This window comes from Gigantopelta aegis, chromosome 12 (genome assembly GCF_016097555.1).
Source record: "Gigantopelta aegis isolate Gae_Host chromosome 12, Gae_host_genome, whole genome shotgun sequence".
NCBI lineage: Eukaryota > Metazoa > Mollusca > Gastropoda > Neomphalida > Peltospiridae > Gigantopelta > Gigantopelta aegis.
The window spans coordinates 36,101,309-36,114,812 of NC_054710.1; the positions used below are offsets into that span (position 1 = coordinate 36,101,309).

At 40.8% G+C, this 13,504-nt stretch overlaps 1 protein-coding gene across 1 annotated transcript in view; it reads left to right on the plus strand.

The window, feature by feature from the left end:
* Window positions 1–9,569, plus strand: part of LOC121386531 (DNA repair protein XRCC1-like) — a 36,739-nt gene extending 27,170 nt beyond the window's left edge. The window contains exons 12-16 of the mRNA XM_041517467.1: window positions 415–468; window positions 1,433–1,487; window positions 5,527–5,778; window positions 6,394–6,469; window positions 7,864–9,569. Of these exons, the coding sequence (XP_041373401.1) occupies window positions 415–468; window positions 1,433–1,487; window positions 5,527–5,778; window positions 6,394–6,469; window positions 7,864–7,974 (548 nt within the window). The 3' untranslated portion in view covers window positions 7,975–9,569. The remainder of the gene's footprint in view (window positions 1–414; window positions 469–1,432; window positions 1,488–5,526; window positions 5,779–6,393; window positions 6,470–7,863) is intronic.
* The last annotated feature ends 3,935 nt before the right edge of the window (window positions 9,570–13,504 follow it).

The window sequence follows — 13,504 nt, forward strand, 5'->3', positions numbered from 1 at the left end:
TTGAAATCAAAAACTAAATGTCAAAATAAATCATTGTGCTCTAGTGGTGTCGTTAAACAAATCAAACTTGAAGTCTAAGACTAAATGTCGAACTTACCAAATGTTTGACATCCAATAGCCAATGATTAATAAATCAATGTATTCTAGTTATGTCGTTAAATAAAAACATACTTTAACATACACATAAATAGGTTTTTTCCCCCATTAATGTTGAGTGAGTTATTTCTTTGCCTGCCTACCCTGTTCATCAGCTATCAGATTAAAGATGCTGTCAGAAACGTGTCATCAGCTATCAGATTAAAGATGCTGTCAGAAACGTGTCATTACATGGCAGATTATTTAGTATTCTACATGCTCTTGGAAACGTGTAATTATATGGCAGATTATTTATCACTCTCTTCATCTCCTTGATAGATTCGACGTCATCAAAAGGATCGGCCAGCAAACTAAAGACGCAGACTTCAAAAGGTTAGTGAATTAGAAAATATGAATTGGGTCTACAAATTGAATATAGATACACTGTTATTCTTTTAAAAAATGTGTATTCAATATGTAATTTTAGTCATTTAAAAAATGTATTTGGTGTGTAATTTTAGTCGTTAATAAACTATTAATCAGGAACAGCTTATAATGGTAGCAATCTCTCTCTTTGTGACTGTCTCTTGTCTCTTTCTCTCTGTGTATAACTCTCCTTTTTTTTCTCTCTCTCTCTTTTCTGTCTCTCTCTCTCTCTCTCTCTCTCTCTCTCTCTCTCTCTCTGTCTCTCTCTGTCTGTCTCTCTCTGTATATCTCTTTTTTTCTCTTTTTTCTCTCTCTTTTCTCTCTCTCTCTCTCTCTCTCTGTCTCCCTCTATTTCTGTCTGTCTCTCTTTATGTCTATCACTCAAACTTTCTCTCTGTATCTCTGTCTCTGTCTCTCTGTGTATATCTCTTTTGTTCTCTCTCTCTCTCTCTCTCTCTCTCTCTCTCTCTCTCTCTCTCTCTCTCTCTCTCTCTCTCTGTATCTCTCTCTGTATATCTTTTTTCACTTTTCTCTCTCTCTCTCTCTCTCTCTCTCTCTCTCTCTCTCTCTCTCTCTCTCTCTCTCTTTCTGTCTGTCTCTCTTTATGCTATCTTGTCTGTGGGTAAGTGCATATAAAGATCCCTTGCTAATAATGTAAAAATGTAGCTGATATCTTCTAAGACTATATGTCAAAAATTACCAAATGTTTGACATCCAGTAGCTGATGATTAATAAATCAGTGTCATTTTATGCAAAACAGAAAAGTTACACACCTCCGGAATTAAGTACATTCTCCATTTTCAATCTATTTACCAAAGTAATTTTACTGTTTAAAAATAATTTTAAATGTTTTTGTTTTGAATAGCATATTTGCATTTCTTTTGTTGACCAGTTTAGTTTAATCCTGACTTTACTTTCTTTTGTGACTCAGCTAGTTATGGAGGTGAGACAGACAGTGGTGAGGACACAGAGGATGAAATAAGAAGGTACAGTAGGTCACACAGTGATGAGGAAGGAAATGTTTTATTTAACGACGCACTCAACACATTTTATTTACACTTATATGGCGTCGGACATATGGTTAAGGACCACACATATTGAGAGAGTAAACCTGCTGTCGCCACTTCATGGGCTACTCTTTTTGATTAGCAGCAAGGGATCTTTTATACACACCATCCCATAGACAGGATAACACATACCACGGCCTTTGATATACCAGTCGTGGTGCACTGGCTGGAGAAAGAAATAGCTCAATGGGTCCACCGACGGGGATTGATCCCAAATCGATGGCACATCGAGCGAGTGCTTTACCACTGGGCTGCGTCCCACTCCCCAGTGATAAAGTCAATTAATTAACCACAGTTGGTTTATTGAGAGAAAAACAAAATCAATAAATCTCCCATAGTTGGTTTCCTACAGTCGATAAATACCTCACTTTAACATTGTAGTTAATTAAACGGCGGGAGACTTCGTTGTTGATATTGATCAGGAAAAGGTCGTGTATTAAAAATTAAGAATAAATGTTATCGTTCCACTCCTTTTGAGTAGATAGCAGGATAAAAATTAAAATAGGTTAATACCATAGGATATTAGTTATATCCTGTTTAGGGTCAAATGCTGTTATTTTCTGTTTTTATATCTGTGCATAACGCTAATTATGATTCAAGCATTCTTTATTTACTGAATCAGTTTATTATACCATGACTGGTATATCAAAGGCCGTGGTATGTGCTGTCCTGTCTATGGGATGGTGCATATAAAAGATCCCTTGCTGCTAATCAAAATGAGTAACCCATGAACAGCATGTTTCCTCCCTCAATATCTGTGTGGTCCTTAACCATATGTCCAAGGCCATATAACCGTAAATGAAATGTGTTGAGTGCATCGTTAAATAAAACATTTCCTTTGTTCCAGTTTATTATAGACAAGACCTTTAATTTATGGAATTCTTCTTCTTTAAAAATCAGTTGAATGGATCTATACAAATTTTACACCTATAACATTACACCAAGACTCACTATACCCATTGCAGAATTAACCCATTACTACAAGTTTTAGTAGTTGGCTAATATATATACATTTCAAGACTACATTTTTCTGAAAGTTTCTAAAACAAAATTCTTTCCAATGTGAGCCCTGTTACCTCCCCACCTAAAAAAACAACAACACCCTCCCCACCACCACCAAACAAACAACAACACCCTCCCCACCACCACCAAACAAACAACAACACCCTCCCCACCACCACCAAACAACAACAACACCCCCCCCACCACCACCAACCAACAACACACACCCTCCCCACCACCACCAAACAAACAACAACACCCTCCCCACCACCACCAAACAAACAACAACACCCTCCCCACCACCACCAAACAAACAACAACACCCTCCCCACCACCACCAAACAAACAACAACACCCTCCCCACCACCACCAAACAAACAACACACCCTCCCCACCACCACCAAACAAACAACAACACCCTCCCCACCACCACCAAACAACCACAACACCCTCCCCACCACCCACCAACAAACAACAACACCCTCCCCACCACCACCAAACAAACAACAACACCCTCCCCACCACCACCAAACAAACAACAACACCCTCCCCACCACCACCAAACAAACAACAACACCCTCCCCACCACCACCAAACAAACAACAACACCCTCCCCACCACCACCACCAAACAACAACACACCCTCCCCACCACCACCAAACAAACAACAACACCCTCCCCACCACCACCAAACAAACAACAACACCTCCCCACCACCACCAAAACAAACAACACACCCTCCCCACCACCACCCACCAAACAAACAACAACACCCTCCCCACCACCACCAAACAAACAACAACAACCCCCTCCCCACCACCACCAAACAAACAACAACACCCTCCCCACCCACCACCAAACAAACAAACAAACAACAACACCCCCCCACCCACCACCAAACAAACAACAACCCCCCTCCCCACCACCACCAAACAAACAACAACCCCTCCCCACCACCACCAAACAAACAACAACACCCTCCCCACCACCACCAAACAAACAACAACACCCTCCCCACCACCACCACCAAACAAACAACAACACCCTCCCCACCACCACCAAACAAACAACAACCCCTCCCCACCACCACCAAACAAACAACAACACCCTCCCCCACCACCACCAAACAACACAACACCCTCCCCACCACCACCAAACAAACAACACACCCTCCCCACCACCACCACCAAACAAACAACAACACCCTCCCCACCACCACCACCAACAAACAAAACAACAACCCTCCCCACCACCACCAACAAACAACAACACCCTCCCCACCACCACCAAACAAACAACAACACCCTCCCCACCACCCACCACCAACAAACAACAACACCCTCCCCACCACCACCAAACAAACAACAACACCCTCCCCACCACCACCAAACAAACAACAACACCCTCCCCACCACCACCAAACAACAACAACACCCTCCCCACCACCACCAACAACAACAACACCCTCCCCACCACCACCAAACAAACAACAACCCCCTCCCCACCACCACCAAACAAACAACAACACCCTCCCCACCACCACCAAACAAACAACAACACCCTCCCCACCACCACCAAACAAACAACAACACCCTCCCCACCACCACCAAACAAACAACAACACCCTCCCCACCACCACCAAACAAACAACAACACCCTCCCCACCACCACCAAACAAACAACAACACCCTCCCCACCACCACCAACAAACAACAACACCCTCCCCACCACCACCAAACAAACAACAACACCCTCCCCACCACCACCAACAAACAACAACACCCTCCCCACCACCACCAAACAAAACAACACCCTCCCCACCACCACCAAACAACAACAACAACACCCTCCCCACCACCACCAAACCAAACAACAACACCCTCCCCCACCACCACCAAACAAACCAACACCCTCCCCACCACCACCAAACAAACAACAACACCCTCCCCACCACCACCAAACAAACAACAACACCCTCCCCACCACCACCAAACAACAACAACACCCTCCCCACCACCACCAAACAAACAACAACACCCTCCCCACCACCACCAAACAAACAACAACACCCTCCCCACCACCACCAACAAACAACAACACCCTCCCCACCACCACCAAACAAACAACAACACCCTCCCCACCACCACCAAACAAACAACAACACCCTCCCCACCACCACCAAACAAACAACAACACCCTCCCCACCACCACCAAACAAAAAACAACACCCTCCCCACCACCACCAAACAAACAACACACCCCTCCCCACCACCACCAAACAAACAACAACACCCTCCCCACCACCACCAAACAAACAACAACACCCTCCCCACCACCACCAAACAACAACAACACCCTCCCCACCACCACCAAACAAACAACAACACCCTCCCCACCACCACCAAACAAACAACAACACCCTCCCCACCACCACCAAACAAACAACAACACCCTCCCCACCACCACCAAACAAACAAAAACAACCCTCCCCACCACCACCAAACAAACAACAACACCCTCCCCACCACCACCAAACAAACAACAACACCCTCCCCACCACCACCAAACAAACAACAACACCCTCCCCACCACCACCAAACAAACAACAACACCCTCCCCACCACCACCAAACAACAACACACCCTCCCCACCACCACCAAACAAACAACAACACCCTCCCCACCACCACCAAACAAACAACAACACCCTCCCCACCACCACCAAACAAACAACAACACCCTCCCCACCACCACCAAACAAACAACAACACCCTCCCCACCACCACCAAACAAACAACAACACCCTCCCCACCACCACCAAACAAACAACAACACCCTCCCCACCACCACCAAACAAATAACAACACCCTCCCCACCACCACCAAACAAACAACAACACCCTCCCCACCACCACCAAACAAACAACTAAACTAAAATTCTGCTTTCTACTTTAAAAGGGCGAAGGAAAGAGTTGCAAAACAGGAAGCGAAAGAGGCAACACCACCGGCCCCTAAAACAAAGGGAGACAATCCGTACGGTGATTCGACTGATGAAGATGAGCCGAAGAAAGGCTCGACTAAAGATGACAGTTCTGACTCCGGATTACCGGACCTTCCCGATTTCTTTGCTGACAAAGTTTTCATGTTTTATGGAGATTTTCCCACTCAGGAGAAGAGACTGCTAACGAGATATATCGCTGCATATGATGGGTAATTAATTCGTTAGTTAGAAAATACTATATGATTGCCATTTATCTTACAATGAGTTATTAAAGAAAGCCAGTGCACCATGACTGGTATATCAAAGGCTAAAAATCCAGGTTTAAAATAAATTTAAACATCTTTTTCTATTAAAACATATTTACGGTGCTTGCACTTGCATCACAGAGCACTTTTTTTTTTCTTTTAGCATTTTAAACTTAAACTAAACTTAATATTTTGTTTATAATTATTAAAAAAAAAATTGAAGTACCAACATGTAAATGACATTATCTGACATTATCTAACTAGCTATTTTAACAGAGGTGAAGGTAAGCAGACCTTTTTTTTGTCACCTAACAGTGACAACACTAATAAATTACATATTGCGTGTCTATCATAGTCTGTCGTGCATAAATGTTTTACATTTTCAATTCCTTCTTCAAAACTACTTTACCAATTCCAAACCAATTTTGTGAGTTGCTTTCTTTGGATGAAGTGCCATAAAAGAAACTGTTCTTTTCCTAAATTTCATTGTCACAAACGGCTTTATTTGGATGAAGTGCCATAAAAGAAACTGTTCTTTTCCTAAATTTCATTGTCTCAAACGGCTTTCTTTGTTTTTAGGACAACTTCTGATTACATGTCGGACAAAGTTAGCTACGTGGTAACCCAACAATCCTGGGATGACAATTTTGAAGAGGTGAGTGTGTATGGACGAGGGCTCCGTTCCACAAACCGATCTTAGTGCTAAGATCACAGTAAGTGCATAAAGTAGTTACGCACATAAGGTGATCTTAGTGCTGAGATCACAGTAAGTGCATAAAGTAGTTATGCACATAAGGTGATCTTAGTGCTCAGATCACAGTAAGTGCATAAAGTAGTTACGCACATAAGGTGATCTTAGTGCTAAGATTGCTTTGTGGATATGGGCCCAGGGTATCATTTCATAAATGGACTGTAGTTATGGTCGGTCATAGAATGAATGAAGGCACAAATAAATGAATCGATGAATCATGGCTGGGAAATAGTAGTCTGCAAAAAGCAGTCTATTTTTTAAATCTTGCAGGTGAAATAGAAATTCATCTGTTAAATTTGTTTTTTTAAAAGAGAATCACTGGTCATTTTTCCCAGAGAGAGATGTATGTACAATAATCTTATCTGCTGTTTAACTCATGATTCTGATATATTTTAATTCCTTAATGCTGTACAATACATCTCGGAGGTCCTCATTTTTCACACATTGTCCAAAACCCTTCCCTCATCCCATGCTGTCCCTATTTGCAGCAGGCCATGTTTTTTTTTAGTAGGATATATTTCTGTTGGCCTGCTATTTAAAAACAAATAACAGCAGGCAATATTCCAGTTAATATTTTGAGCCCAGATGAATGAATGAAAAGTATATTAAGGTCAAAGGTCAGTATATTCAGGAATGGATGTGATTGTATTAACAAAAGGTGGGTTGGTTGTTTTTGTTTTGTTTAACGACACCACTGGAGCACACTGATTAATTAATCATCAGCTATTGGATGTCAAACATTTGGTAATTCTGACTCGTAGCCATCAGAGGAAACCCGCTGCAGTTTTCATAATGCAGCAAGGGATCTTTTATGTGCACTTTCCCACATACAGGAAAGCACATACCACGGCCTTTGTCCAGTTGTAGTGCACTGGTCGGAATGAGAAAAAAACCCTGATCAGCTGAATGGATCCACTGAAGTGGTTCGATCCTGCGACACCACCACCTCAACCGACTGAGCTAAATCTCGGCCCCGTATTAACAAAAGGTTTCATGATATACTGAACAACACAAGAAATTCAAATATTAACTTGTTTTTTTTAAATTTATTTAAAGGGTTTTTTAAAATTGAATTAAAATTTTTGAAAATCTAAATACATTTTTTAACATGGATTGAGATGAACATCTATGGCTATCCACGACACCAAATAAATATATAGCAGACGAAATATTTATTTCTGTGGAATTGTCTTTCTCATGTAGACAAAGTTGAAAGGGAGATGTAGATGTATCTTGATCAGTGAAGATAGCCGAGTCAACTTTTGTGTTAAGCAGTCTGTATATTTTTTTTTCCCCAGGCATTGTCTGAAAATCCCAACTTGGTGTTTGTGAAGCCCAAATGGATCAGAATATGCCATGAGAAAACCAAGATGGTGCCGCACCAGCCGTTCATCGTCGTACCCAAGTGAGGTGGGAGACTGCAGATCCGAGAATATCTTTAACATACTGACGGAAAGAAATGGGCGATCACACCAACACCAACAGTAAACAGTGACTGCAACCAGATCCCTCATCTATATTAGTCACAAAGTCAACTGAGACTTATGAAAATTGCAAGAACAATCGTTTCGTTCGTGTTTCATTCATGCAAATCTAATTTAGCGTAATCTATTTTCTGTCAGCACATTAAATTTAGGACATTATTTACAAGGACATTTTTATTGGCCTGCTATTAAAAAAACAAAACAAAAAAACCAGCTTGAACTTTTGTGTTTGGGTTACGCAAATATTAAATTCTCAGAGATCTGGAACTGTGTTACCGACACTCAATCCCACATCGAGGCTGGCTCGGGCTCTCGACAAATACGCAAATTAAGAATTTTGAAAACAATTGTCAAATTTTATTTTAAAATGACGAAATAATTTTATATAATAATTGACATTTTGTTAGAAAATAACTTTTTTTTACTAATTTTTTTACGTTTGATAGATAACTTTTCGGATAATTTTTAGAAATGTTCTGCTCACCCAGAGATAGCCCTGCACATTACTGACCTTCACAGAGCCCTCAAAAGTACCCGGTCTCCGGCGGCAAATCACTGCCTGAAACAGCTTTTGCCGCCGCCTACTTTTCGTTGATGGTAAAAAAAAAAGTGCTTTCTCTTCTTTAAGTCTCCTAAAATTGTTCAGTTGCTGCATTTAAAGGATGGTGACTGATTTGCGCTAACAGAGGCCATGAGAATGCATCTCAGAGGTTCGATTTTTCAAATGTTTCTTGGAGAGGGCCCCCAGACCCCCCGCTTTGCCCCCTACTATCATCACTGTCGTAGCCTGCTACTTCTTAAACTATTGAGGGTGCTGCCTTCAGTCGAACATCACGTCTTGGTATTTTATACAGACATTATAGATGACAAAATCTGGTGCCACAAACACTTCACTGGAGATCAAGTGCAGACAGGATCCAAGCCGATGTATTGAGCTAAGTCCATATTTTCAAAGCTATCTTAGCATTACGATATTGTAAAAATGCTGTGGTGAGTGTCGTAGTGACGTCATAGTTTATGACGGTTTAATGATATTGTAGCAGGGTACAATATATCATGAGAACTGTTGTTCTGTTGAGCAACTTTAAAATCACGAGAACCGCCAACGTGGTGAACAAATTACGTCCTAAAATTAAAAGTATCCTATATGAGTAATGAAAGTGAAAATCATTTTATGTTTTTAAATGCATTTAAACCACCAATGTAGCACCGAACCGTAGTTAAGTTTTTAGGATTAGGTAGGTCTAACTTGTCGGTTACAAGAACTATAATCACATAACCTAAGTAAAACTCGCGAGAACAGACTTCCGAATACCTAAGATTTTGAAATATTATCACCTGTTTTAGTACCAAGATAGCTTTGAAACTCAGGAGCCGGAATACTAAAACAAAGTCTATAAAATGGTATAAAGTATATTAAATTTATCACAATATTCCTATTTTAAAAAGGTTTTTAAGACCAATTTAATATGTTTTATACAAACATGATGATGTTAATAGTGAATTAAATTTAGTCTGTACTACAAGTGTTCCCTTTTTTTTGTTTTTCCGTATATTTAGGCATTTACAATAGATGTGGTTTGAGCTGTCATTCATCAGATTGTCACCAATTTCGTCGTTTAACTAAATGAAACTAATTTGGCTGCAATTTTTTTTATAAAATTAGCCAAATTGTTTTGACACTTGTTCTAGAATAGATCATCGGCTTTTTTTTATTTCTTCCCTTGATGCAATTCTTCGATTTCGTTTAGAACGTGCTTAACAAAAACTAGGTCACATTCAAATGCAGTTTTAGTGAAATTAACACCTGACGGTAGGAGTCATCATTTGACACTTGGTATCAGTTACTGCAGACTTTATTGTCTTAGTTTACAATGAATCAATCTTTAGTCTACTGGATTAATGTTTAACAACAGTTTGTTTTGTTTAATGTTTAACAACAGTTTGTTTTGTTTAATGTTTAACAACAGTTTGTTTTGTTTAATGTTTAACAACAGTTTGTTTTGTTTAATGTTTAACAACAGTTTGTTTTGATTAATGTTTAACAACAGTTTGTTTTGTTTAATGTTTAACAACAGTTTGTTTTGATTAATGTTTAACAACAGTTTGTTTTGTTTAATGTTTAACAACAGTTTGTTTTGTTTAACGTTTAACAACAGTTTGTTTTGTTTAACGTTTAACAACAGTTTGTTTTGTTTAACGTTTAACAACAGTTTGTTTTGTTTAACGTTTAACAACAGTTTGTTTTGTTTAACGTTTAACAACAGTTTGTTTTGTTTAACGTTTAACAACAGTTTGTTTTGTTTAACGTTTAACAACAGTTTGTTTTGTTTAACGTTTAACAACAGTTTGTTTTGTTTAACGTTTAACAACAGTTTGTTTTGTTTAACGTTTAACAACAGTTTGTTTTGATGTTTAACAACAGTTTGTTTTGTTTAACGACACCCCTAGAGCTCCTCGATCTATTAATCATCGGGGCGGGACGTAGCCCAGTGGTAAGGCATTCGCTTGATGTGCAGTCAGTTTAGGATCGACCCCCATCGGTGGGCCCATTGGGCTATTTCTTGTTCTACCCAGTGCACCATGACTGGTATATCAAAAGCCATGATGTGTGCTGTCCTGTCTATGGGATGGTGCATATAAAAGATCCCTTGCTACCAGTGGAAAAATGTAGCGAGTTTCCTTGGATGATGGGTCAGAAATGTCTTGACATCCAATAGCTGATGATTAATAAATCAATGTGCTCTAGTGGTGTTGTTAAACAAAGCAAACATTATTAACCATCGGCTATTGGATGTCAAACTTTTGGTAATTCTGACATGGTCTTAGAGAGGAAACACGCTACATTTTTCCATTAGCAGCAAGGGATCTTTTATATCCACCACCTCAGACAGGTTAGTACATACCATATCCTTTATTACACCAGTTGTGGTGCACTAGCTATAAAAATAGCCCAATGGGCTTACTGATGGAGATGATCCTAGACTGACCGAGCATCAGGCGAGTGCTTCACCACTGGGCTATGCCCCACCTCAATTTTTGACAAAAAACTGTAGAGGGGTTATACGTTTTTAACATCACAGGATAAGATTATTTTCAATAGTTTTTGTATATATCAAAGGCAGTGGTATGTGCTATCCTGTCTTTGGGATGGTGCACATAAAGGATGGATGTCCATCAGTAAGCTCAATGGGTTATTTCTTGTAGCCAGTGCACCACGACTGGTATATCAAAGGTTGTGGTATGTGCTTTCCGGCCTGTGGGAAAAAGAAAGAAATGTTTTATTTAACGACACACTCAACACATTTTATTTACGGTTATATGGTGTCAGACATATGGTTAAGGACCACACAGATTTTGAGAGGAAACCCGCTGTCGCCACTGCATGGGCTTCTCTTTCTGATTAGCAGCAAGGGATCTTTTATTTGCGCTTCCCACAGGCAGGATAGCACAAACCATGGCCTTTGTTGTACCAGTTATGGATCACTGGTCGGTGCAAGTGGTTTACACCTACCTATTGAGCCTTGTGGAGCACTCGCTCAGGGTTTGTGTCGCCGCCCCCACCCCCGGGACCTGACGAACCAGTGCCAGCCGACGCAAATTTATCTGAACAGACTGAGCCAGTGGACCAGTCGACACCGCAGTTGGACACAGCGATCTGCGAGACTCCACGGCTTGCATCTCCTGTTCCAACCCCTTCAAGGTGGTTGGCGTCGAGTCCCCCCACCTCCGGGGGGCTCCGCCAAGACCCCTATGGATGAGTAGTGACCAGCCAGCCGCGACCGCCCTGGGCAGTAGCGCTGCCTGAATCTAGCCATCTCCAAGATCAAGGGCCGGTACGCTCGATACTTGGTCGGGGACACCTCGGACACCAGCTCACTGCTGGGAGGCATTCTTGAGGGCAACTTTAAGAAGTTCAGTGTGCCATCCACGCCATGGAACTACGAGACGGGATGTTTGGACTTGTGGTGACGTCGTGCCGAGATGATCTCTACAGACAGAAAATACTTTTCGAAGACATGGACAACTACGCCGTGCACAGAGTACTGAAGATCATCGCCGGCACCCATTACATCGAGCTAGCCAAGACCTTGCTAGCCCACCGTTGGAGAAAACTGGTGCCACAGTTCAATGCCAAGCACTTCATCTCGTACCTGTAGTCCCCAACCGTTCCAAGGGCTTAGTTGGACTTTAAAATATTTGGCCGGCATTCGAATTTTTTAAACAAATTTTGTAAACAGTCCGACGCACTTTATTTTGGCAGCCCATCTAAATTGCTCAAATCACCTTAAAAACCCTTTCGGTCAAGCACTCTAATTTTGTTCTTTGGACTTAAATTTTTGTCCAGACATGAGTTGTATGAATGAGCTCATTTTGGCGTTAGGTCTTTGACCTAACTACTAAATTCGTATTCCAAATTCAGCCCACCTTAAACTCTCACACACACACACCCCCCAGCCTGGACCATATAGATCGGACTTTAAACTTTTAGACCTCCGTTCAAAATTATATGTCGAAATTATTCTTTTTTTATTATTAAATAGTCCGATCCTCTCTTCTTTCTCTCATTTATTTTTGGACTGTCGATCTAAAATGCTCCAAATTATATAAATATTCGGCCGAGCAGTCAATTCTTTTTATATTTGGCTTGTAACATTTTATTTAATTAAAAAAAAAATTGTATTAGCTTTTTTACTAATAGCTATTTTCAAAATTCTGACCCATTTTCAACTCTATTCTCCCCCCATCCCGAGTTAGGCCACCGATCTTATCGGAGGTTGGACTTTGGATGGGCATGTTCGAAACCCTAGTGGTATATCTATCACTCAGGGTTTGGAGTCTGTATCTGAATTAAAAATCCCATGCCTTGACTGGGATCCGAACCCAGTACCTACCAGCCTGTAGACCGATGGCCTAACCATGACGCCACCGAGACCGATGCCTGTGGGAAAGTGCATATGAAAAATCCATTGCTGCTAATGGAAAAAATGTGGGTTTCCTCAAAGACTATAAGAAAAAAAGTTACTAAATATTTGATATCCAGTAGCCACTGATTAACAAATCAACATACTTTAGTGGTGTGGACAAAGAAAACTTTTTAAGAATGCTTCTTTAAGTAATTTCTGATACAGAGGGTGGAAAGGAAGCCCAGTGAAAGTGGCTATCAAAGGTCATGGTATGTCAGATTGTGCATATAAAAGCTACTAATGGAAAAATATAGCAGGTTTCCTCTCCAAGACTACTAAATATTTGACATCCAATAGCCGATGATTAATAAATCATTGTGCTCTAGTGGTGGTGTTGAACAAAACACTTTCTTTTTTCCAACTTTGAGAATGCCATAGAACATGTATGTACTATCCTGTTTGTAGGAAAGTGCATAAAAAAAAAGATCTCTTGAATCTAATGAAAAAATATGAAACTGGTTTCCTCCGAGACAGAGTCAAAAAATTAC